General features: G+C 37.9%; 3 protein-coding genes across 13 annotated transcripts; all 3 read left to right on the top strand.

Moving 5' to 3' along the window:
* The first annotated feature begins 979 nt into the window (after positions 1 to 979).
* LOC143884075 (disease resistance protein At4g27190-like) lies at positions 980 to 8,511 on the top strand. 11 transcript variants are annotated; one of them, XM_077387453.1, is made up of 9 exons: positions 980 to 1,104; positions 1,456 to 4,868; positions 4,977 to 5,242; positions 5,773 to 5,979; positions 6,814 to 7,007; positions 7,115 to 7,165; positions 7,249 to 7,334; positions 7,902 to 8,003; positions 8,087 to 8,511. In XM_077387453.1, the coding sequence occupies exons 2-3, from the start codon at positions 3,313 to 3,315 to the stop codon at positions 4,999 to 5,001; spliced, it is 1,581 nt and encodes a 526-aa protein (XP_077243568.1). In that variant the 5' UTR covers positions 980 to 1,104; positions 1,456 to 3,312; the 3' UTR covers positions 5,002 to 5,242; positions 5,773 to 5,979; positions 6,814 to 7,007; positions 7,115 to 7,165; positions 7,249 to 7,334; positions 7,902 to 8,003; positions 8,087 to 8,511. The 11 variants fall into 11 exon arrangements, 10 of the variants coding, with proteins under 10 accessions (XP_077243568.1, XP_077243567.1, XP_077243569.1 ...); XR_013252723.1 differs by having other exon boundaries at positions 992 to 1,104; positions 4,757 to 4,868; XM_077387452.1 differs by having other exon boundaries at positions 989 to 4,868; positions 4,977 to 5,231.
* Positions 8,512 to 11,573: 3,062 nt separating this feature from the next.
* On the top strand, positions 11,574 to 12,158 carry LOC143882482 (uncharacterized). Its single transcript, XM_077385960.1, has 2 exons — positions 11,574 to 11,807; positions 11,901 to 12,158. The coding sequence occupies exons 1-2, from the start codon at positions 11,574 to 11,576 to the stop codon at positions 12,156 to 12,158; spliced, it is 492 nt and encodes a 163-aa protein (XP_077242075.1).
* Positions 12,159 to 19,497: 7,339 nt separating this feature from the next.
* On the top strand, positions 19,498 to 25,884 carry LOC143882603 (F-box/kelch-repeat protein At3g18720-like). The gene is made up of 3 exons (XM_077386071.1): positions 19,498 to 19,911; positions 20,037 to 20,092; positions 24,334 to 25,884. The coding sequence occupies exon 3, from the start codon at positions 24,405 to 24,407 to the stop codon at positions 25,482 to 25,484; it is 1,080 nt and encodes a 359-aa protein (XP_077242186.1). The 5' UTR covers positions 19,498 to 19,911; positions 20,037 to 20,092; positions 24,334 to 24,404; the 3' UTR covers positions 25,485 to 25,884.
* The last annotated feature ends 562 nt before the right edge of the window (positions 25,885 to 26,446 follow it).

The raw sequence follows: 26,446 nt of genomic DNA, 5'->3' as shown, positions 1-26,446 counted from the left end.
TTTTTTTCTATGAAAAGGAAAAGAAATTTTTTATTCAAAATATATTTTATTCTTCCCCTCAACCATGTGATCTCAAGTCTCTTCATCTCCCACCCTACGTACCTAGCACTTACCACTAGGTAACTAATATTCCATGGAAAAAGAAATTCATTTTTGCCAAAGATAGCTTGAGTGTATAGTAAGTGGGATTTGGTAAGGGAATTTCACAGAAAGGCATTTCGCGGCTCTCAGTTTCATGAGAGAGCAGCCACCTCAGATCAATTAAATCAATAAGACAAAAATTGCATGAATTGAATGAATAAGACAAAATCTGCTGAAAAGTGAGCCTGTGTCGCTGCTCTCTCGTGCAACAGCCAGACACGAAATGCCTTTATGTGATAGTCCTAAGCAAATCTCATATCAAGTAGCCGGACTTGTTTTTTAATATTTTCCATAGCTTTACGGAAATGTTATCAGCACTACTGTATTTTGATGAGGGCACTCCTCACTTTATTAAAAGTACGGTATGGCCGGCACAATAGGATGATCCAAACCGTCCATTAGATGGGCCACAGGCTATATAGGATGCACCCCAAAAATTATTTCCATAGGTTGATCTAACCCTCCGATCTATAGCAGTTAGGGTCAACCTATGGAACCCTTCTCTGGCCCTTGCATAAAGAGGGCCCTTGCCCTTGCATCTATCAGAGGAAAAGTGTCATTCTCCCTCTCTTTGATATCCTATTCCTTTTACTTCCTTTTAATCTTGTTCTTTGCTTGCGCTGCAAGGACTTCCTTCTCTCCTCTTCAGTTATTCTTTACTTGCACTAAGAAGAATGCCTTCTCTTTATGCTGTTTTTCTCTTGCACTCTGCTTAAGATTGCCTTTTCTTGGTGTTGTTCTTTACTTGCGCTTAGAGCAATCAAATATACTTGAAGTCCTTTTGTCTAAACTCTCCTATATATAAAGCATTCCATCTACTTCCAAATCATTCAATCTTGCAAGACTCTTCTTAAGGCGCTTCATTATTCATTTGGATTCGTGCAACTGTTATAATATTATATGGGTGTTGGAATTCGGGTCTTTCTCTTCTTATATTTCATGTTCTAAGGCTCACAAAAATAGGTACTCCAAAACCTTTCTTCCTTCGCTCTTTCCGTTTTGTTATTTCATCTAGCTACATAAGAAGAGTATTAGAGTTCTCCTGAATTTTTTAGAGCTGTAGTCTATTAGTAGCAAAACTTGAATTCATTAGCATTATAATAGTTGTAGCTCCAACACTATATACACCTTCCTTATCACCATGTCCATGCAATTCTGATTTCTGTTGGAGTGAAGATTTAGAGCTGCAATCTAATACTAGCAAAACTCGAATTCATTCGTGTTACCATAGTTGTAGCTCTAACGCTATATACATTTTCCTTCTCACCAAAAGTCATGGAATTTCTGGTTTCTATTGGACTGGATGTTGTGAAGGAAGTGGGGAAGCAATTATGGGGCATTACGGGGCGTCAGACTGGCTATATTGTTCATTACAGAAGGAATGTTGATAACCTCAAAGGTCAAGTGAGTGAGGATTCGGGAAGGAAGAGGGATGACATAAACACGCTGGTAGCTGAGTGTGAAAAGAAACTAGAAAAACCCAAAGAGGAAGTGAAAGAGTGGCTTAAAAAGGTGCATTCCATGGAGGAGGATGTTAGGAGAATAGATGGAGAAGCGAGAGAGAACAAGAGATGTCTTATGGGATGGTGTCCTGATTGGAGCTTGCGCTATCGGTTGGGTAAAGAAGCAGCAAGCAAGTTTGATGTTGTCAAAGGACTCATAGGGAAGGATTTGTTAGTGATTTTGCATTTTCAAAATCATGTATATTACATGTTTTAGTGTTTTGGAAAATGTTTTATCAAAAGCGTTTGGGAAAAAGAAAATGTTTTCTTGGAAATATTTGCTTTTACAAAAGGATGTAGAAGTGTAGTTGAAAAGATAGTTCCACATCGGATGAGAGAAAAGAAAGAGAAGGGCTTATAAAGCACTTCCTTTTCTAACTCTTGTTGATTGCACATTGGGTTGAACCCATGGTTGGACCCGCGGGACGGTGCAACGCACCGTTCGCACACGCGCGCGCGGCGTGGGCAATGGGCTATAGGGCGCATAGTGGCGCTTTTTTAGGCGCACTGAAAAGACACCAGATGGTCTATAAAAATGTGCAAACTTCAATCATTTCAAAAAGAAATCGAATTGGCAATTCTGACTGACTTTACACTCTCTTCTACACTCCTACAAAAATCCCCAAGTATTTCTACATACTGTTTTTCTTTTGTTTACTGTTCTAGATACTGTTTTTCTGCAGAAACAGAATCTAGAGATTTCTCTAAGGCTTGAAATTTAGGAAGGGCATTTCGGGTTTGATTCCGCTAGTGCTACGCGTCATCAAACATTAGTAGGGCTTCCCTACTAGGCTTCATTGTATCTTGGAGGCAATTCGCGGATCCCCTTTGCACACTACTAGTGGGGGCGAATCTTGTCTTAAGGAAAGTGATATCACGCCTTGAAGCAACAAGTTTCTGTTTTCTATCATCAACAGTACCCTCAACAAATTTTCCAACAGGATTTAGGTAGCGTTTTATGCGTACCGTTGTCTCTAGAGAACACCATTCCTTCTAGAGATTTCAGGGTTTTTAGATCCACCGATTTAGCTAAGAAGAATGTCATGGATGCATTGAAGAATGAGATAAATATCATCGGAGTGTATGGGATGGGAGGCGTGGGGAAGACGTCCTTGATCAAAGAAGTAGGCAAAGAGGTTAAGAGAGAGAAAATTTATGATGAGTTTGTGATGGTGACTGTGTCTCAAAATCCAAAAATTGAAAAGATCCAACGCGAGATTGCTGATCAATTAGGCCTGCCACTTACAGAACAGAGTCAATCAGTGAGAGCGACAAATTTGGTGCAGAGGTTGAAGCAGGAGAAGACAATCCTTGTAATCTTGGATGATTTATGGGAAAGATTGGACTTAGAGGAGGTGGGAATCCCTTACGGATATACCCATAAAGGTTGCAAAATCATACTCACAACACGAAGCATAGGGGTATGCAAAGCGATGAAGAGCCAGGAAATAATCCCAGTTGAAGTCTTATCAAAAGAAGATTCATGGAGCCTATTCAAAGAGAATGCAGGTGACATAGTTGAGTCTCCTACTTTGAGGGACACGGCCAAGAAAGTTGCTAACGAGTGTGCTGGATTACCTTTAGCAATTGTGACACTTGGAAGGGCCCTATGTAATAACAAAGATCCACGGGACAATTAAAACAATCCCTACCAACACATATCGAACAGATGTATGGAAAGGTGTTCTTACCTCTGAAACTCAGTTTTGACCGCCTGGAAAGGGATGAAACCAAATTGTGCTTCCTGTTTTGTTGCTTGTTTCAAGAGGATGCTGATATTGATGTGCAGTTATTAACACGATATGGGATGGGGGAAGGGATGTTTAGGAATGTCGAAACTTTAGAGGAAGCATCGGATAGAATGCATATTTTGATCGACGAACTTAAGTCTTGTTGCTTGTTGTTACATAGTGATAAAGAGGGGTGTGTAAAAATGCACGATGTTACTAGAGACGTGGGCAAATGGATCTCATCAGATCACGATAATCAGTACGAGTTCCTTATAAGAGCGGGCGAAGAAGTTCGTGAGTGGCCGACAGTGGAGGAGATGAAAGTTTGTAAGAGGCTGTCATTAATGGAGAATCTTATTACCACACTACCTGATCAGCCAGAATGCCCAAATATCATGACGTTGTTATTGCAAAGAAACTACCGTATGCGTATCATCCCAAATAATTTCTTTGTGCCGGAGCTGACAATATTCATTGAAATAATAACATACCCTTTATCAAAGTGGGTTAAATTGTTATTGAAAAGAAGCGAGAGGATTGACTTGGTGGAGGGTTGCCAGGAGGGTGTCACCGATATTTTACACCTCCTAGATGTTGAAGGTGGTGGTTTCGATAGCTTGAAGTTCCTCCTCCTATACAATTTCTCTAAAATGGAACATTTCATCCATTTTGTAGAAAAACCTCATCGGGTTCCACCAAATGCTTTTGGGAGATTGCAAGTAATGTATTTCAGTGGCATGGATAAGTTGGAGAAAATCTTTCAGGGGCAACTTCCACATGGGTTCTTGGGGAACTTGAGAGAAATAATCATCAGGGAGTGTAGGAAATTAAAAAATATCCTTCCATATCATCACCTTCTAGGATTGCAAAGTCTGGAGGAACTCAGCGTAGAAGAGTGTGAAGAGGTGGAAGAGGTGTTTCACTATGAGGAAGGGATTATAGAAGAGGGACATGCTGCTACTACATCACCTCTCTCTGAATTATATTTCCGAAATCTGCCCAAACTGACGAGTATATGGAAGGGGGACATACCACCACCTGGAACCCTCTACAACCTAAGGAAGCTCACTTTAAATTACTGTCGTAGCTTGAGATGTCTCTTCTCCCCTGCTCTGGCACAGAATCTTCAACAATTGGAGTATCTCGAAGTAAGGTGGTGTGATGAAATAGAGGAGATATTAAGTGTGGAAGAAGATAATAAGTACGCCATGCTGCCTCGATTGCTGCCTCGATTACAGTATATTCATTTATCGTGCCTACCAAAGCTTAGGAGTCTCTGCTACCGCCACAATAGAGGAGGAGAGTCCCATGTACTTTTCGATTTCCCTTGCTTGCAAACTATTATTGTATCTTATTGCTCCAATTTAAAGAGGCTTCCAGTAGGGCCCCAAAGCGCGCCTAAACTTGAAGAGATTAGAGGAGAAAACATATGGTTTGAAGAGCTGGAGTGGGAGGACGAAAGCGTCATGTCACGTCTCCGACCACTTTTTCATCCGTAAGTAATGAAAACTACATTCCTTATTAGTATGAGGTAAATTCCATTTCCTTTCCTTTCTTATCTCATGATGTGTTGTTGTCCCTTTTCGTGTTCCCTTCTTTGCAGGATACAAGGTCATGAATTTTTCTAAGCGAGATCTAATCCATTGATATTTTTCATCACTTCTTCCCTTTACCATCCTCTAATCCCTCCCAAGCTACAATGACGTCTTCTCCTTCGACTGCTGATCAATTATACGACCACAAATCCGGCGATCGGACGGCCGAATGGCTCCTTCACCGAGCAGGTCGATCATCGGCATCGGGACCACCTCGTCCTGTCCGTCCATGGCTCCTCCAAGATACCCACAAATGCCTCAATGTATGTATGAGGTAACGTTGATTGTTAGGATTGATACTAGGGTTTTGTTTTGGTCGTAGTTTGCTTTTTGTGGTTGTTGGTTGGCATTTTTTAAAGATAATTCAGGCCTTAAGAATGTGGAGGTGAAGAAACTCAATGGGTTTCTACTGTAGTCTACAATGAAATTTATTGGCGCCAAAATGTGCTAGAAAGTGGCTGCAAAAACTTCTCTTCCTAGTCCGAGGCATAACAATGCAGATTTTTTGTTGCTAAGGCCCTGTTCGTTTAAGATTGTGACAACTGATTGTGAGTGCCAAACCTGTTATTGGAGTCAAATTTTATCGTAATTTTGTGTCTAATAATCAGTTTGGCATACACAATCGGTTGTCATAATCTTAAACAAACAAGGCCTAAACTAACAGACTAAATGATTATAAATTTGAAACCAACTACAAAACCAGGTGTTATGAAGTGTTCTTTGTATGTTAGAAAAAATCATTTGTTGGGATAATCAACAGTACACCTCTCTTAGGAATTTGATAACTTCTTTCTTTCCATGCAGTTCGTAAGCTATCATGAAGATCATGGCCTAAAGTTTGATCAATCTCCTATCAATGATGTTGCGTGCTGGAAGCTCAAGCTTTTTCTAATGCAAAGAACCACCGTTGCTAGATAGTCATGAACTGTCTTTAGTAACAATTTCTTCTAGAACAATATTCAAAAGAAAGTCGCAGGCAGTTTTCATGGTCATGTTCCGTCTAATTTTCTGGTATGCAGATCATGCCGGACATACATTTGCATTTCAATATGATTACTATAGTGGTTACTGAAACAGATTTTTGATTTCTTGCATGTTAATTTCCTAATCCACACTAGGCGGCTCTAAGTATTACTAGAAAGGGTGCAGATTTTTGATATCTTGCACGTAATAGTCTATGGATTTGATTCCTCTGAAATTAAGAGGTTCTCCTGAGGGATACCAACACAGGAAAATTAGAAATTATAATGTTTTTTTTATTTGAATGGCTACTAGAAATTATAATGTATTAGTATTTTGGGATATATTGAATAGTTATCTTAGAGGGAACCCCACTGAACAACAGTGTGGCTCTTAATCATAGTCCTGGGTCAGGGACAACTGTGAGTCGTCGGCGCTTTGGACTCTAAAGTTGCTTGTGTTATACTATTGCTACCTATTTATGGTAGCTGTGGGCCTGTGAATAAGAGTGTGGTTTGAATTTTCTTAAATTGAAGAGTTCTATATTTTGGAACATTCGGCTGCTGCGGCTGAATCGATTTTTCAATCTTTTTACTGGTGATGAAATCTTCCTAGCAGTGTAAAGAGTCGCTGACGAATCTAGGATCATCATTTAGTGGAGGATGTGTTTTCTAATTTAATTTCTTGTTGGCTATTTTCTTATTTATGGGAAGATTTTTTTCCTGCCAAGTCTGATTTTCGTTATGTTTTGTTGAAGTTTCTATATTCAAAACTCTGCATGTCTTTGGGCATGACGCACTGTAAGCTTTGTTGTTGTGTTGTTTAGTGTATTCTATTTTTTGTTTGAACACTCCCCAAATAACCCTGTGTTACACATTATTTCAGTCACTGGGTACGACAGCATATGGTGTCCAATCTTGGTAAAGATCCAGGCTGCGGAACATGCATCGAGACTGGAAATGCAGTTTCTTTGACAAGCACATACATAAACTGCTACTTGATACTATCTTCACTTTAGTGGGTGTGCAGTGTCTTGTCTTCCACGCGACTATCATTGTGAAAGGACCAGAAGATTTTAGGTTTTCTTTGCTACCCTATAAATAAGCCTTATAAAGACTAACAAGCTTTATTAGTCTTTGTATTATATCTGCTCCTTGATACTATCTGCACTTTGGTGGATATGCAGCGTGTTGTCCTCTTCGCAACTATCATTGCTGAAGGACCGAAAGATTTTTAGGTTTTCTTTACTACCTTATAAATAAGCTTGCATTTTGTTAGTCTTGGTATTTTATCTGCACCTTGATAATATCTACACTTTAGTGTATATGCAGCGTGCTGTCTTCCACATGATGGACATAGCTGAAGGACCTAGCTGAAAAATACTATTTGGGTTTTGTATTTTTCAGGTTTTCTTTCCTGCCTTATAAATAAGCTTGCATTTTATTAGTCTGTCTATTTCCGTATAAATGCAAATATGAAGTTAGTAAGAACTTAAGGGCCCATTTGGATTCCGAGAAGATTTTGATTTGGATTTCTCACATTTGCAGCCCTTTTTGTGTTGTGATTTGGATCCGGATCAAATCCTTTTATTTCCAAATCAGCGACTGACAGTGAAAAAAATCAGCTTTCCAAATATGCTGTGCAAATAAGAAATTGGAAATCCACAGATCTGGCAGTTTCCTTCACCCTCTTAGCTCCTCAACCTCTCCCCTCCAGTAGGAAGTACCCCTTCCTTCTCTGTCTCCCTCAACGTTGTGCTGGCGGATCTATTCATTTTGTATTCAAAACGCAATTCCAAATCCAATTACAAAATATGAGGTATCCAAACGGGCCCTTAATTTAGTATAGAGTAACAACCTATTCTATTATCTCAGTTATACATTTGACATTATGAATAAGAACATTTTATAGGGCTGTTAATAACTCAAACGCTAGTCTCTTTGATAATTTCTGCTATATTGTATGCAATGTAGGAATACCACATTAGACATGTAGATGGGTGCCTTGTTCGTTTGGAATCAGCCAGGCAACAAATAATTCAGTGCTTGGAGGCTGCTATTGTGAGAACTTCATAGGTATAGACGGTTACGGATTAATCTATGCTGGATTTTCTCATCAATATTGGCTTTTACTAACTTAGGTTTTGAGCACAATTCAGGGATTAAGACTCGAACACTGCCGCAAAGATTGTGTTATCCTCTGGTCTGATGTAATCTGCATATTTGGAGAAAACGAGCTCTCAGTCACTCTGGCCGAAGTCACTACCCGGAGATCACAAGCCATGAATGTTTTCCATGACCCCAATGCAGCAGGAAATCCAGTCAGAAGACCAATGATTGATGAAGTGTGGGGTGAAATAGGCAAGACAATACTCCATGTGAAAGATGATGCATATCCAAAAGTCCCCCCTCAACAAAGTGGGAGTTCAACCTCCTGTTGATCTTGGGTTCTTAGGACTCAAATGTCATATAAACACCTTGTAAAATACTAAAATCATATGTAAATTCCACTCCATTCTCTCCTCGTTGTTTTAGAAACTACTGAACTGTGAATACAATGTGCATGATTCTATTTGATTTTCTATCTTTATGTTCCATGGAAATCTAGATGATTTACAATATGAGACAGTTATACAATCTGAATCTGATTTAACAGGGAAATTGATATTCACACATTCCCATTTTTTTATAGGCACACCCTCTTTAATTTAAACTTCTTTCATCAGAAAGAATGGTTGTGCCAATCATCAGATTTTGCATTAAATTTAAATAAGCTGTCTGTATGTCAATTTGATCAAATGCAGTTAGATATAGAAAAATAAAACATACTACAGTAAAATTTATTGAAGAAACACTAGAGGTAAGCATTTATTTCTTTTCTTCCAAATTCTGGTTCATATCTAATTTAGATAAACAAGTACTAAATGTTCCACCGAGGGACACGATCAAGTTGGGCCTTGGGAACATCTTGATGCACTGGTTTATTAAAAAAAAAACCATCTTGATGAACTATCTCCTTAAACCATTAGAGCAGAATGTTGCAAAAGGAAAATCCGTGGACCAACCCCATGGTATCCAAGGGAAGATGAGCATTTCCAAACAATATAAAAAAAATCAAGAAAACGCTCAAAAAAAGCTATTTATCAACGCATGCTCCAAGCAACAGAATATTCTTCTTTTTAGGGAGTCATTGACATGTTTCCAAAAGAAATTCCTGAACTAGAGTCATTATATGATGTCCACAGCAAGTATGACAAGTAATAAAGGGAATTTAGGCCAAGTTGGTATACTGTAGTTACCAAAGATTACCCGAATTGCATGTAAGGCATATATCCACTAGGATTTCAAGGATCATTGTATAAAAAAGCAACTAGTCTCATGGGATTAAGATATTTTTGGTTACCACAGCATGAATAACTGGATCAAATATAGTTAAAAAGTTTGGACTGTAAAGACAAAACTCTACCTTTATGTTAGAAAAGCCTCTCACAGACATTGCATGTGGGCATAGTCTTCAAAATAGTACATTACATAAGGAATTCAAAATTCTAGGAACAGGCTCAAGGGTAGTAGGTCAGTAGTACACTTGGCTAGGAGAAAATGCCATCAAGCAGACATCAGTAGCATTGGTCTTAATTTTTCATTTTTCCTCATTGAAGTGGCTCATATTGAAGAGTATCCAATGATGAAAATCTGGCAAAGACTAAACCATATCTGGATTTAGGTCCAATCAAGACCTCATCAGGATATTGTATTTAAGACAGAACTAAGTTGATTCAATCATTGATTGGTTCTTGGTATCTCCCTATAATGTCCAATTGTTCAAGCTTTAGGAGTTATTTTAAACAGCATGGAAATTTTATTAACCGAAAAAAAAAACATTTAAAACAAGTTAGCATACAATAAATCAACGCCATATTTTGAAATAAGTAAAATAACCTCCAAAATTTGCTAACTTTTCTACACAAACATTTACAATAAATCAACGCCATGTTTTGAAAGAAGTAAAGCAACCACCAGAATTTGCTAAATTTTCAACACTAACATTTTCTACTCTATGTAGATATAATGCCCAACAGAAAGAATTACTACATCTCCCAATATTTGAGAACGAACCACTGTGGTAGAGAGGAGAGATCTAGACAGGAAAGTGGAATAGTATCATGCATTAGCCATTTAAATGTTCATGAAATCCTCCTCTCTCCATATTGTTGCCTTGGGACTTCCACAAGTACCTTCCCACTGAATCAGACTGCTCAAATCTAATCCTTGATTGCATTTGGTGCCCAAGTGATGGCCTGGAAAGAGAATATATCAGAACCCCATCCTCTTTGATGAAGACCCATTCATAGTCAACCTCCTAGGATTGAAAGGTATAGATCCCATTTTCAGCTAGTACTTAGCCAAAGATGAAACAGATGAGTCACTAGTTGTCTTTTCCTTCACTTTTTTTTTCTTGTAAAAAAAATCAGAAGGTAGGTAAAATCGTACTTACAGTTGTTCGATTTCTTGCCTCCTTGATTGTTGTCTTTGTTTTTTGGATTGTAATTTTATCCTCTTTTATCTTTTTTCTCTTGTATTATTGGGTGACTTTCTTGGTCTTCCCTTCTTTTAATGAAATTTGTTACCATTCAAAAAAAAAATAGTAGTTAAGAGAAAAGCAACAATGATTATGTTCTAGTGATGACTGGATTGTCATTCGCTTGTCGACTTGTATTAGAGTGTACGACATGCAATTGTATATATTATCTTTGATATTGTAAATGTTAGAATGATCGAATGTAGCAGAATGAAAGGAAAGTTTACTCGTTCGTAACCACAGATGCATTGATAATGCGCCTAACTGGTTAATAAAGTATCAGGTGGTTTTTTTCATGTAGGTTCATCAACTGCAAAGAAAAAAGAGGTAATAAACCATATTAACAAGGTAATAAAAAAGATAATACAAGGAAGCAGAACATATAAACTAATGTTGTCATCTCTTAAGAAACAAGATTTACACAATGAAAGGATGTGGTGAATTAGTACATCTAGGAAGACAGGATGCCCATTTCATGTCAGACATGGGACAATTCCAGGCACAATTATAACTCTAAATTATTATTTTTTGAACGATGAAGAGGATTTCAGGGGCTTGATCAATATGACAAAATTATTTAATAAGTGAGTTCTGGGCTTGTTCGTGAAATAATACTATGAGATGTAGTTATTTGGATCGGGGAATGAGAAAAAAAAATCTAAACTAGAAACCAGCTCTTCTTCAGGAAGAGATTGATCGGGGGTGGGGAGGGTGTTATGGGGAACTCGTTGTGGCATTTTTATTGTTGTGGTAAAAAATTCACTTGTGTCTTCGTCAACTGGTATAGTTCCTGCATTTCTGTGGTCGTCTCACCATGATGAATGGTCATATAATGGGGTGAAGGAAATTGTTAATTATCGTACTATCTCCCCAAAATATTTAGACATTCTATTATAAAGAGGCTGGTCAAACTTAGTGCATTCTGGGGAGAACCCTCAGCAGTCTGTGGATACAGCACTTGTTTTCATCGGTAGGAAGCTGCAATCTTCAGATATTTCTAGAAATACACACATGGATCCAGATCTTATAGACTGCTTAAGGTGTCATTCACAGGATCCAGTTTTTCCATGGCATTTCCATATGTTTCTGCAGCAGATGAAAAGGAGAGAATGGAGAATTTTATAATCTCAAGGTTTATTGAGAATTGTGGCCATCAGTTAGAAATGAACTGTGTCGTTCTCATGGATTCGTGTACTTTAGAGGGTGAAGACCTTCAGAAACTTGCAGGCCTTGATGCATTCCATGAGTATGTGGGTTCTGAGGATGCAGAAAAGGCTGAAGAGACAAACAAATTTCGTTATGTTCTGCAATGAAGGCTCACACTCATGTAGAATTTGTTCAGAAATCAATCAGAAGGAAAGATTTTCTCAGAAATCATGAATTTTCTCTAGCAGTCTGGTGCATCACACACTATTCTGTATGCTTCTTATCCATCTAGAGCAATTCGGTACTCTTCTCACCATGCAATGGGGAGGTTCCTTGACAAAGGCACCCTTGGAAATGGTTCAGCCAATTCAACCAGTTGTGGAGTTTTCCAGACTAAATCATCACTTATGGAAGGGGTTTTTATTGGAGTTGTTCTACTTTTAATCTCGTTATCAGGCCTGTGCTGTATGATGGCTATTGACAGTCCTACAACATCAGTGCTGTAGTCCATGTAGCACTGGAATGTATTCATTCTTTGTTCATTTCTGGTCCTTTTGCATATCCACTCAACAATCGACTGTCTTCAAAGGTTTTATGTACCAAGCAGTAGGCTCTCCATGCCTAGGATCTGGACGAGATGTATTCTATCATGTTGGGTGCTACTTAGCTGGGTTCAATCATTGGTTCTCCATGCCCAGGATCTGGACGAGATGTATTCTATCATGTTGGGTGCTACTTAGCTGGATTCAATCATTGGTTAGGCAGAAAAATGAATAGCCCGAATCCGTATCTGATCCAATTAACAGGTAAATTTTGGATCCGATTAGCATGTGGATCCAGCCTACTGACACCCCTACTTCTTCAGACCTCCTTTGTTTTGATCCTTCTTATACTATCTTTTTATTAGTTGGGTATCTTGTATTGGATACATTGTGTTGGGAAGAATCTGCTGGCTGAGACTTGATGTGGTTGCTTCCTTCCTCTCCTAATTTCTTGAGTTCATATTACTAAATCACAAGAGAAGTCTGAATTCATTGTGTAGTTTTTGCATTTATGCCCCTTTTCTATTGGAAGGTATTTGGTTCTTGTTACATGAATCTGCTATCTTTTTTTATGAATGCTAAAAGCTAAAATATACAAATGTTGAGAGTGCATAAACTGAAATGATAACACATATTCTGCTATCAGTTGTCAGTACTATTTTTTATTTACATGATTGAATCTCTTCCCCTTTCATTCTGAAACTACCTACCTGCAATTGCTTCTCCCTTCCATAACCTGCAATTACTTACTAGATGCATAAGCTCTTCTATTGTCATGCAATAGTACATATTTTTTATTTCTTTACATTTTTATCCTTTCCCACAGATGACCTGCCTTAGATTTTTCTTTATATAGAGAACATATTCAGATTCAAACAAAAAACTTTACTCGAGTACATGTGGAAGTTCTTCTACACACTAAGACTGAGTGATATTGCTTTCTTCTTTACAGTGTGTCACTACTCTTGCTAAGAACATAAAAACCATCATCAGTTTTGAACAAAGTTACATGCGCAGAAAATTCGGAACCCAGCTGCCATGGGTAGCTCATGATATCTTCCAGTTCAAAAAGATTTTGAGAAACCTCTGATCGACAGAGAATCATGGTTCAGACACTTGAAGCGATCAAGGATGCTGGTGGGTCTATCAAGGTGGGGACAACTGGCACAATTGGTTCATTGATGACAAAGGAATTGAAATCCCTGAAACATGCTCCACTTCCATCAGTTCCCACTAGAAGAAAACCTCAAACAAGTTCAGTTTCAGTTCCATGTGGCAGTACTGCCCTTAAAAAATCAAAACCAAGAAGAAAATCACTCGACGAAGCCAGGTGTGATGGTGGGACTTATTTCTGTTTGGCTCTCTCTTCCTTTCTTTGTCTTAGCCGGCAAGCCAAGTGTGATGGTGGGAATTATTTTGTTTGGTGGAGCAACTTCTCGAATCTCGGTGCATGTTTTAGGTATGTTGTCATAGGCATTTTGCTTTCTTGCCATTTCTTTGCTTTGAGTGGTTTCTTTTGGTTGGTAAGAAAGGCCTTTCTACACTGCAAGGACTTGACCTGGGAAGCCTTCTCTAAGTCATTAATTTCCTAGAGTACTGCTTTGACTTTTTGGTTCAATAAGTCTGGGAAAGAGAGCTTCTTCTTGAAAAAGTATTATCCTATATTTGGGTTTGGATGCTTGTTACCTAAAAAGGGATTTTTTTTATGACACAGGGTATCCCCATCCCATTTTAAGGCAGGACTAATCCCTATGAATTTGACGCAATCACCCGTAAACCACGCGCATTGGGTAACTCCGAGGGGACTCGAACTTGCGTCTATGGAGCAAACCCACAACGCTGCATGCCAATCCAAGTTGAACACTTAATTTAAATTCAATGATATGCTATGGCCACTAAGACACATTTATATAGCAATTAGTTAAATATTAGTCTAGCCTATGAAGAGGGCCTAATGTTGAAAAATAATAAAAATTTATTGATTTACTAGTGGGCTAAGGAGGGCCCATGACAAAAAATTAAAATAAAAGCCTAATGGGGCTCATATATAATACTGCATTTTATACACTGTTGAGGCTTGACGACATAATAGACAAAATAATGATGGACTCCATATGTCTAATAATTAGTGATCTACTATTGGGGATAACATGGTAAGCCCATAAGATGCTGGGCCTATAGGTAGAAACGAATGGGCCCACATATGTTCTTTTAAGTTACATAATAGTTGTGAAAATCCATAGACTCACCACATGTTCAAATGCTTCCCAACATTTGTTTCGGAAAGCGACATCAAAGGTTTATTGCATGCAGGGTTTCAAAAGTACTAGGAGACTACTTGGATTGTCTCTTTCTTTTCTCCTCGTCGATGACGTAACATACCAACAAACTACTAGTAAAATTCAAGCAAAAAACCTCCAAAAAAAATGGTTTTCTCACTTGTAGAATCTTGGGATTGATGCTTTTTCTCTCTTGACATCTTTACATCCCCCACCGTTACTCTAAGAAGTTGTATGAAATGTAGAAAGATGAGGTTTCATAGGATGTTTGGGCTGAAGATCAGACCACATCCATGTGACTTCACAATTTGTTGGCCCCTATTGTGAATGCTTTATGACTCGAAAACTGCATCCTGACATAGACCTTAATTGCTTGATCAATGGAGTTTAGGGTATGTTTGGCAACTATTTTCAAGATTATTAGAGCAAGAATCGTATAATCTCGAAATTATTCCAAGAAAGTGAGGAATTACACATGCAACTCCTTATTTCTAAACAAAATTCTGCCCCAATGTACTAAAGTAATGAAAACTTGGGGTTGCATTCTTTTTATCCGACATGATTCTCATCCTTGGGAACAATAGAATCGAATATCTCAAGAGATCAATGGTTATCAAACGCACCTTTACTAAGTGCCTAACATATGTGCAAGAGGTGATAAAAAATTTGTCCTGACAAAGTTAGTAGTACAATATATTAGGCTTTTTCACAAGTGAATGGTTGATTCATGTTAGAATATATGAGATCCTCTGAGATCCGACTGTTGAATTGTTTGGTGCTATATCAAGCAAATAGGATTAATCGATTAAGATAATACTCTAGATTTGGATAATTTTTATTCAGGTATTTCCATAATTGTCTTAAATAAGATCTTTCTATGTTTAGTCTTTCTGTGTTCTATATAATCACTCATTAGGGCATAAACCGTCCAAGATTAACAAAATCTCCAATATTTTTCATAGTATCAGAGCAGTCGAACTAATCGGTTGGGCGCTTTGCCCTACACCATATTAATAAACATTTTCAAGGCAAGAATACCTTTATTTCTAAACAAATTAAAATAAGAACACAACACATTTTGACATACGCAACAACATCTTGGTGGGCTATAGCAAATGCTTATATGGAGGAATGTAACTTTCAAAATCATCCTTAGATATTGTCTCACGATAAATTATATGGTATAAGGCCTTACAAGTTACATCAGTAAGGTACAATGGAGCTACCACCCTTGATATTTGATCCAACAGCAGCTTCTTAAAAAGTGAGCTGTTGTTGGATCAAATATCAAGGGTGGTACCTCTACCGTATTGTTGTCATGGCTTGTACCATATAAAAACTCTTGTCTCACTTATAACTTGAGATACATTGATTTGGAGCTACTCGAGATGACACATGATATAATATTTATTTTTAAACGGTGTGTGGGATTTCGAAATTTCAGTTTTGTTGGGTCCAAAACGCATCTGGAAACCGAAATTTCAAACCATGGACACATCCAACCATGATTGCTTTACTATCATCTAACATCAATGTGCACTCGAATGGTTGATCTGACATTGTTTGATAGGACTTTTTTTGTATATTTAGGTCGTGTTAGGTATGGCTTCCCATTCTCTCTTGTAAAATTGGATTAATGAGAATTTATGGAAGCGACTCGGAGTTGCCCCACAGAATCTCATTCTTTACTCACATCTACGGAAGCGACTTCATATATTTAGGTCGTGTTTGCCGAACTAACTTTTCAGTATTTTGTTACTTTTCACATTCACTACAACTACAAAACCCCACAATTATATTTTGATATATGCGCTCATGTATCTTGTCTTTTAGTATTTAATTGTCTCTTAGGTGCTTTTTGGGAACCATAATAAACCTTTTACAGCTCTTTAAATACTAAAAGACAAGATACATGAGCACATGTTATCAAAACATGTTTGTGCTGAAATCATTTCCCTTTCTTTTTTTTACAACTAGACTAAATATTTGCTTGTAAATTGAAGGCATTGTAGAGCTATAATCCATAATTTTTAAGTTTTCTTTTCATTTTCTTTAGTTTTGTGAAACCCTTGTCTTATTAGTAACCATTTGACATGATTCGTAGCCGGATTCAACCATACTCAACACATATCCTGAATTTAGCTTCCAAAAGGTTGTCTGGGCCAACAACAAAATATGAAAATCCACAGAGAAGATGATGAATTCAATGTAGAAGATGATGATCAATGAGACGAATGCAAAGAAGGGATGAAGAGAGAGAGAGCGAGAGGAGAAAGCTTTCAAACGATTCCAATAACAGCTCGTTTTGGGATACAAAGGATTTTGCCCTCCTACCAAGGGGCTTTGGTGTCTTTTCAAAAGTACTTCCCGGAAGCTTACATACTCCCATAGCCATTACGAGCCACGGCTAAAAACACACCCATATGGTATTACAAAATATGCACATCTACATATGATTTGCTAGGCAACTTCGCTCAAAGCCCTTTCATGGCTGGCTTTTGCATGATAGAACAGCCACCTCGTATGAATTAAATGAATAAGACAAAATCTGACAAAAAGTCAACATGTGTGGCTGTTCTCAGATCCATAAGGCAACCGCGAAATGGCTTTCCGCGAAACAGCCAAGCAAGTCCCTATTTTTGTAAACAATGTTTAAGAAATCGCCAGTTGTCATGAAGCTTGGCTCTAACTGATGTCGGCTTTCCAACATGGGCTCTAGTATCATAATTATAAGTGATAAATTGGACAATTTGTTAAGAAAAAAAAATGATATTTCCACCCTCTTTTCTAGCATTTGCACCCCTTTGGTTTCTACTTTCTAAAAAATGACTTTATTTTCAGGAAAGTGAAACAAACAGGGTGGAAATGCTATCATTTTTAAAAGATGAACAAACGGAATGTTAGTGTTGAGGAAGGAGTGTAAATGTCATCTTCCTTTTTTCATAAATGATGATGAAATGGAGTTTAGAGAGAGAGATTTCGATTAAAACCTAGTTCAGTCATCACTGACCCTAGTTGATCTCATGGCTAAGGCCCGATTGTTTTGGATTTAGAGAACCAATTGTGAATCAAAAACTAAATATTTGACTTAGAATAAAACATAATTCTGTGTCCAATAATCAGTTTTGGACTCACATCTGTTTTCAAAATCCCAAAAAAGGGCCTAATTATTTTTGCCAATGTAACTCTATCAGAATGGTAATATTATTAATGTGTGCAATTACAAAACCAATTAGGGGATAAAAAATTGTTTCTAAATGCTTTTATTTGCCCAAACCCATACCACGGCCACGGCCCTGCACACACGCGTTTGTGTTTATACCAACTTTGGTTTATCTAAAACAGGGCCACCCAACAAATTCCAATACCTCATCAAAGGCCCAAGCCTTTCCTCAACTCTACCTCTTGTAGTAGATTTTGTCTTACTCATTTAATTTATGACTGTTCTATAGCAAATCCCCTATGATATACAATCATAATTTAATATGGGATTGTCAAGGGAATTTCACAAAAAGTCATTCTGAGTCTCGCTTTTGCAGCAGAGAAGAGCCACCTCAGATGAATTAAATATGAATAAGACAAAATCTGCTACAAAAGTGAGCCAAAATGGTCTTTTGAGAAATTGCCTAGAAGTTTAAGATATAGAATATACAATTAGATAAAATCCATCGCATGTCATAATGCTTCTCTTAGATTAAATATTATAGAAGTTTCCACCTACATTTACCCAAATTTAAAAGGCGACTTTGTCAAAAGCTCCATAGGTAAGCATCAAATTGTAGAATGATTCTACAAACCGGCCTTTAGAGAGCTGTTAGGAAGACACACCTATGTCAGGAAGCTTCCTAACAGCCCTCCTTAATAAAGCTACAAGCTACACAATAAATTAATTACAAGTTTTTACTGACAAAATATCATAGACCTTGGGAATCGTTTCAATTGACACCCTCATTGTCCTCAGATATTTTTTTCCAAAATCATTGAAAAAGGGTAAAGCCATTTTGAAGATTATAAGGTCTTACATGCAATTTTCAAGTTTGAAGAGGTTTCACTACAATTCAATCTCTTCATAGAAAGCCCTTATAAAAGTCAGTGGAAATAGTGGAAATGCCTTCACGCCAAGTTCCCTAGTAAATCACATGTTATTGATTCATTTTAGTGTCCTTCTAACTATCATGATCAGCCAAAAGTAGGGGTGGTTATTCGGTTATAACCGAACCGAAATAACCGAAATTTGATAACCGAAATAATTTCGGTTAATAAATTTCAGTAACCGAAACCGAACCGAAAATTTTCAAAACCGAACTGATTAAAAATTCGGTTATTCGGTTATATAACCGAATAACCGAATAGTGGCAAAAAAAGAGGAAAAAATGCAAAATCTTGGTTTCGATCGGAGGGCTAGGATCATCCAATCGAAATGATTTTTGGAGCACAACCTAATTAAGTTGTGATCAATCAAATGGACGGTTTTGATCATCCTTTGGAGTGCCCGTATCACACTTTTTAAAAAAAAAATAATGATTTTTATCATTATTTCGGTTAACCGAATTGTTTTTTGAGATAACCGAAACCGAAACCGAAAACCAAATAGTGGCATCCATGAAAACCGAAACCGAACCGATTGATCTTCCAACCGAACCGAAATAACCGAACGAATTCGGTTCGGTCGGTTATTTCGGTTAAACCCGAATAATGAACAGCCCTAGCCAAAAGGTAGGCCCTGTCTCTCTCTCTCTCTCTCTCTCTCTCTCTCTCTCTCTCTCTCTCTCTCGAGCAGCATGTTGCACGGCTTGGCTTGCCACGTCATCAAATGCCATGTCAGCAACAGCATAAGAAGCAAAAATTCAAGCAAGCTATTCCGTGAGAGTTTGTAGGAGTTAAGATGCGAATTTTTAGGGATTTTATAGGAGTAGATAGAAATTGAAGATTTTAGCTTGTTATGTTACAGATTTTAATAGGGGATTTTATTTGATATTAGATGCTAAGTTTTAGGTATAATTTTCGTTCAAAGAAGAAAGGGAGATATCTTTCCATCAAACTATGTGTTTAACCTCTTAATATAGTAAATTACAGTAGATAGGAAACTTGTGCCAGAATGCTTCGACTCTAAATTGACCTTTTTTTACCCTTGAATACCAAAAATGTCATATGAAAGTTGGGTTTTTGGTCATTTCCACCCAAAGTTCGTTGTGAAATAAATAAAGGCATATCTATCACATAATTTGAATTTTGAGGTGGCAATCTTGTGATTCTCTTGGCCAAAGATGAAGGTCTAAATGACGAGAAAACCAAATTTAAAGGCATGTACTCTCTCTCTCTCTCTCTCTCTAAATCTCCCTATATGTTCTGCTCTCTCTTCTCCTTCTATATAGGGTATTTTATTTTTCTGAGTTGTATGGAGATTTGCAAGATATGGTGGCCGGATTTTGCTTGAGGTATATGGTTTTCTTTTACTCTCGTTTTCCTTTTCTGTTCTTTGGGTCCATGTGTTTTTATTAGTATTAAGAAATGTTTCTTTCTCCTGTCTTATATTTTGTGATTTGTTCGATATCCTTGCCAGAGTTTTTACTCTGTGAGCTTCGCGGCGATATGATGGGCATGAATTTCCTATGCGAGGTATACTTTCTCTTTATTTTATTTTCATTATTCACATCTTTCTTTTTCTTTTTATGTTCTTAAGCATTTTTTTGTGTGTCTATTTTGGTTTGAGCTTTTGAAACTTCACTTCTAAAACGCCAAGTGAAAGAAAAGATTAAGCCGAGTTTTTTTTTTTTCTTGAATCTTGGATGAAAGACTAGTAAGAGATTTCTATCGATGTAAGTGTTTATTTCATTGCTTCATCATACGAAGAAGGGAAGAAGTTGGGGATTGGTTAGATTTTTAAGGAATGAGTAGTAGATAAAGGTGTCAATGGACCCACAAGACCCGATGGATCCAAAGGTTCCACACATTGATGGACAAGATTTAGGGTGCAACAATTGCATCAAACCGTGTCCATTGGATCCATATCCTAAGGTCAGAAATTAAGTGTTTTAGTTCATCGCTTCATCGTCGAAGAAGGGAAGAAGTTTGTGATTGGTTAGATTTGAATAAGGAGTCGTAGAGCTAGGTCCAGTGAATCTAAAAGATATGAACATTAATGGACAGGATTTGGGCACAAGAACTGGATCCGTGTCCATTGGATCCATATCCTAAGGTCTGAAATTATTTCAGGATGTCACGCTGCAAAATCCGATGCAGCATCCTAGATTGAATGGAGGGTGCCATTAAACGAAGACACCTTACATATTTTCATTCATTTTTGTTTATTTGGATATTTCACCACTTATTTGAGGGAAAAAACAACCTATGGTTTGGCCAACATAGTGAAGTAACCCCGTTGACTGGCTGAGACCTAGATGACAACCTAACCGCAGAAGAGAAAGGGAATGGCCGATTTAGCTATGTCTTCTGATGGCATATACATGTATCTGCCCATGCTCGAACAAGTCTAGGAGTGTTCTCTTACGTGAGAGGGGAGGGGAAGAGAGGGTTTAACATGACAAACAATATTTCATTTTCTTGCTTCTTGTTTTAATGATTATTTTCCTCTCTCCCTTCAGATTCTTTCACATTCCCTCCCTAAAGTCTAACTTGAAAGACAATTTGGTTTGACTCGACACAATTCCGAGGCAAAGGCTCACTTTTCAGCAGATTTTGTCTTATTTATTTAATTCATTTGAAGTGGCTGTTCTCTCTTGCAAAAGTCAGTAGTGAAATGTCTTTTAGTGAAATTCCCTAGCAAATCCCCTGTGATGTACAACCATAATTTAATATGGGGTTGTCTAGGTAGTTTCGGTAAAAAGACATTATGAGGCTCACTTTTGCAGAGAGAAGAGCCACCGCGGATGAATTAAATATGAATAAGACAAAATATGCTACTATTCTCTACTTCAAAAGTGACCCAAAATGGTCTTTTGTTAATTTGTCTAGACAAATCCCAGTTAAGATTGTATATACAATTAGATAAAATCCATTGCATGTTATAATGCATGTCTTAGATTAAGGGAAATGATTTCAACACAACCATGTTTTGAATTTTGATACATGCATGCTCTACCTTGTCGTTTAGTATTTAATTGCCTTGTAAGTGCTTTTTGGGAATCGTAAAATCCTTTTTGGGTATATACATATATAGCTTTCTACTTATCTTGTCTTGTGAATGAGAAGAGGAAAAAGGGGGCCTACGCGCATGAGCCACCAAGTGGATCCGGTTGGCTTTTGGCAATACCACGGGCGCCGCCCAGCCAGCCAACCGCATGTATGATCCAATGCCTTTTTCCTTCTCCTTAAATTTATTTTTATTTTTTGTTACACTCCGTCTAACATTGCCCTTACCTTCGCCTTTCTAAAGGAAAAACGCCACCGTTATTGGGTAAATACCTTTGCAGTCCTTGTGGTTTATTGGGCACATTATTCCCACGTACATCAAAATAACTTCGCCATTATTTTGTGTTGTGCAATCGTCCGTGTGTAATGTACGAGAAACAAATCTATTCTAGTGAGTATTTTGAAGGAGTGTCTTTACACACTCAAAGGACATGTTTAACAGATGTTTTTGGGTTATAAAACATAGACTTCTCTATGTTTTTCACAACTTATAGAAAATTAACAAATATGATATTTCAACCGTCATATAATCATATATTTAAGATTATTGAGAGACCATTTGCCCTTATGAATATTATAGCCAATCTAAATTAACTATATTCCTTAGGGAGGGAGTTGAGGATAAAGAACACCGAGAATAACTCAGAGATCTCAATTTTTAGGGCCTACAATTGCCATCAATTTTGTAAAAATAATTTGCATTTGCCGATAAAATAAACCATTCTTATTTACTCACCATGCTGAGGTCATTTTAGGTGAACAGACAAAATCCCATTTACATCTCTTCTGCAAGTCGAAATGCCGCAATGGTTGCGGTCGAGATTGAAGGATCATTTACGTTAACTTTTTTCTAGAAGTAGAATATTTATTGGTACCTTCATTGGCATGTATGATCCGAAGCCTTTTCCATTCCCCTTACATTTTTTATTTATTTTTGTTACCGTCTGTCTAACATCACACTTACCTTCGTCGTTCTAAAGGAAAAACGCCGTTGTTATTGGGTAAATACCTTTGCATTTCTTGTGGTTTATTGAGCACATTTTTCCCACCTACATCTAAATAACTTTGGCATTATTTTGTGTAGTGTGGCAGTTCATGTGTAACGTAAGCGAAACGAATCTATTCTAGTGGGTGTTTTGAAGGGATGTCGTGTCAGACTTAAAAGACATGTTTAACAGATGTTTGTGGGTTATAAAAACATAGACTTCTCTATGTTTTTCACAACTTATAGAAAAATGAGCAGAATCCTTTTGTTCTCATTTTGATCTCTGTTTTTTCCTTTCTACTTTTAGTGCTTTCATTATCTTCCTCCTCTTTTATACTTATTTTTCTAGGCAATCAGAGTGTTCGTGTGGTTCAAATATCTTCGAATGTGCAATTCTTAGAGATCGACGGTGCGTCGAGCAGTATTATCTTGGGGTAATTGCATTTAGAAATCTTCTACACCGGAAAGAGTTTCCTAAGAGATGCAAATTCACCAGAGAGAGAGAGAGAGAGAGAGAGAGAGAGAGAGAGAGAGAGAGAGAGAGAGAGAGAGAGAGAGAGAGAGAGAGAGAGAGTTCCTCATCTCGCCGCATAAAAAAGGTTTCCTTCACATCATCTATTTTCACCCACATTCATCCAAAATTTAAGAAGGTTCTTTGTAAAAGGCACCTTTGGTAACCATCAAATGTAGAATACTTCTACAAACTTTTAGAGAGATGTTAGGAAAATAATTACAATTTTTTATTGACAAAATATCATTTTCTTTTTACTAATATGAAAAACATATCCATACCTTGGAATCGTTCCAAATGACACCCTCATTTTTATAGAGGTGTCTTCCCAAAGCATTGAAAATAGTTAGAGCAGGGTAAGGCCATTTTGAAGATTATGGGGCCTTAAATGCAATTTTGAAGTTTGAAGAGGTTTCATTACAATTCAATGTCTTCATAGAAAGCCCTTTTATTAAAAACCTCACCACCCAATCTGAAGCATACATGTGGTGCACGCCGACAAAATCAGACCAATGGCAATGTGGTAATTTCATGCCTCTTGGGAAGCCCTAGGCAACCTAAGCAAACCTTAAACCTGCGGCCCCAAAACATAGCCACTAGAGATAAACTTGAAAACTATGATTTTCAGGAAACCCAGCGGGTGAGGAAAGTCCCATGAGCCAACTTTGGAAACTTGAAAACCCAGCCAATCAGGAAAGTCCCATTAGGCAACTTTGGAAACTCAGATTTCAAGGAAACCCAACCAATTAGGAAAGTCTCAGAGGCAACTTTCCCAGTTGGTCAGGACTCTGTTCTATGAAACCGGGACTAAGACTCAAAGGTACAAAACCATTTAGTGCTTTTGCTAAGCCCCAAGAAAGATCAGCCTCCATATCTTTTGTCTTTGCTAACTTAAGTATCGGAGAGCCTTTTGGGATCTAAACTCCGGGTGGTTTTCTAATGATCGTTCGTGCACGTAGGTTGCATACATTTCTAGGAGCCATCTCAATTCTGCGACAATACCCTCCATTTAAAATTGTAGTTCAATTTTTCATAATTTTCTTCTTTAACTAGGCTTTATTTTTCTATTTTTTCCATTATGTTTATAAACAATGGTTCTTGCAAATAGAAATTTCATCTATGCAGATTTGATTATTAGTCATTTCTACTTAGTGTAATTTTCCTGTCATTAATGTCTTACAATCATTTTCTTCCCTTTTTTTTTTTTTGCAGAAATAGAGAATAAGGTCTTCTCCCATTTTACTACACTTAATACATCTATTTAGTCACTCAAGCTTCAAAAAATGGAGGACACCATTCAAAACAACAAGAAGGTGAAAGATTGGTCTGAGCTTCCAAAGGAACTCTTACAAATGATATTGCCAAGCCTTTCTTTCCTAGATTACCTTCGATTCCGTGCAGTTTGCTCGAGGTGGCGCTCGTCTCTCCCAAAATGCCCTCCGTCCCAAAACCGAGGCACAAATCCAATGCCATGGCTACTCCTCTTTTACGAGACTTTGTTCTCTAACAAAGAAACCAAACATGCCTTTTTCAACCCATCAACAGGAGAATTATACCAAGCCAAGTTCCCCAAATTGATCAGCTCAGCAAAATGCCTCTCTTCCCGTCATGGGTGGCTACTACTATTAGCTCGAGCGAATTCTTCTCTTTTCTTCTACAATCCCTTCACTGGAGCGAAAATTGACCTCCCTTACCTAGAAGGTTACATGGACGCTGCCTCGTTTATTAACCCTCCCACATCCCCGAATTGCAGAATTACCGCCATTTGTGATTGTGGCGAACGTTTCAATCCAAACGTAATCGTAATTAACGTGTGCCGATTTGGGGAGAAAACATGGACTAGTTACACCTTCCATGGTACGAATTTCGGCATGGTTAAGGATGTGATTTTCTGTGGTGAGATCTTCTATTGCATGGACTCTTTCGGACGTTTAGGAGCGTTCAATGTCGAAAATGGTACTTGGAATATCATATGTTCTTCCAAGTGCCAAACTATTTGTGACTCTTACTTGGTAGAATATGGGGGAGAGCTATTTGCCGGAGTTGGGGCTCGGTATGGAATTTTCCGGTGTCTCTACAAGTTTGTTCAGGCGAATTGGGTCGAGGTGAAGGCACTACAAAATGAAGTGTGGTTGTTTCTCGGCCCGAATGGATCTAATGTTACATTGAATTCTTGGAATGGGATGGACAAGAGGATTTATGTAGGAGGATTTCAACCCAATTGCATGTGTTGCTCGTATGGTTATGGTAATGAGGAGAGGGAAGTAGTTTTGGCCTGTCCTGAATTCGAACTCTTCTGCACCCCAATATGGGTTGAACCCAAGTGGGTTGGACCCTCACCAAACCTAAAATGGGGTCATTGAGGTTCGGGGATGTCAGTGGCAGAGAAATTAATAACCCGAACCCGGAAGGTAATTTTGGATCCGATTAGCATGCAGGTCCGGCCCGTCCTCATGGGTTTGATAAATTGGGTTACCTATTATCGAGTGTTGAATTGCTTACCTTTCATGCTAGTTGGTAATTTGTTAAGGGTTACCTTTTTCCTTTGGATAGCTCGAATATTGAATACTATTTACAAATTAGATTATTTTTAATTAATCTTTTTTTTAGAGGGGACACTAAGGCCACTTTATAGGCCTCCAGTGTGACTTGCAAACATAAAACTATGAGATTATTTCACCTCCATTGTGACTAAGGCCCTGTTGGGTTTAGAATTTGACAATTGATTGTGAGTCCAAAACTGTTTTAGTCAAAATATTTTCAGATTGTGACAACCGATTGTTATCCCCCCATCCGATTATTGGCTCAAAATTACGTTTAATTTTGAGCCAATGATCTGATGAGGAGCTCACAATCGGCTGTCACAATCTGAAACGAATTAGGCTAATTGTATTGCTTAGATCCTCTCGCCTCACTCTAGTCTTGCGAGGTTTTTGTGACGGGTCATAAATCGGTTGGTAGAGATCAAACTTGAGAGTGGCATCTAATCGTTCGCTACATGCCACGTGGACGATAGGTTTCTTTTATAGTTAAAGTAATCCTTATCTAGTTATTTCCTGCTTTTAGGCGGATTTAGTTTCCAAGATTTTAACTATAACTGTCCTCGTAAATCGTAATCCCTGTTTTACTCAACCTACTATAGATAAATAGAGGGCGGTGATAAATTCACCCCTTCTATGATGAATTCGCCCCCCTATGTTCCAAAATAGATACCGCCCGCACCATAGGATGATCCAAACCGTCCATTTGATGGGCCACAATGTAGATAGCTTTGCCCTAACTATCATTTCAATAGGATGATCCCAACCGTCCGATCTATAACATT

This window comes from Tasmannia lanceolata, unplaced genomic scaffold (assembly GCF_043159265.1).
Source record: "Tasmannia lanceolata isolate RefF3 unplaced genomic scaffold, GAP_Taslan_0.1 ptg000008l, whole genome shotgun sequence".
In the NCBI taxonomy this organism is placed as follows: Eukaryota; Viridiplantae; Streptophyta; class Magnoliopsida; order Canellales; family Winteraceae; genus Tasmannia; species Tasmannia lanceolata.
The sequence above is the reverse complement of the archived record's forward strand: the minus strand, read 5'-3'. Positions and strand labels throughout refer to the sequence as shown.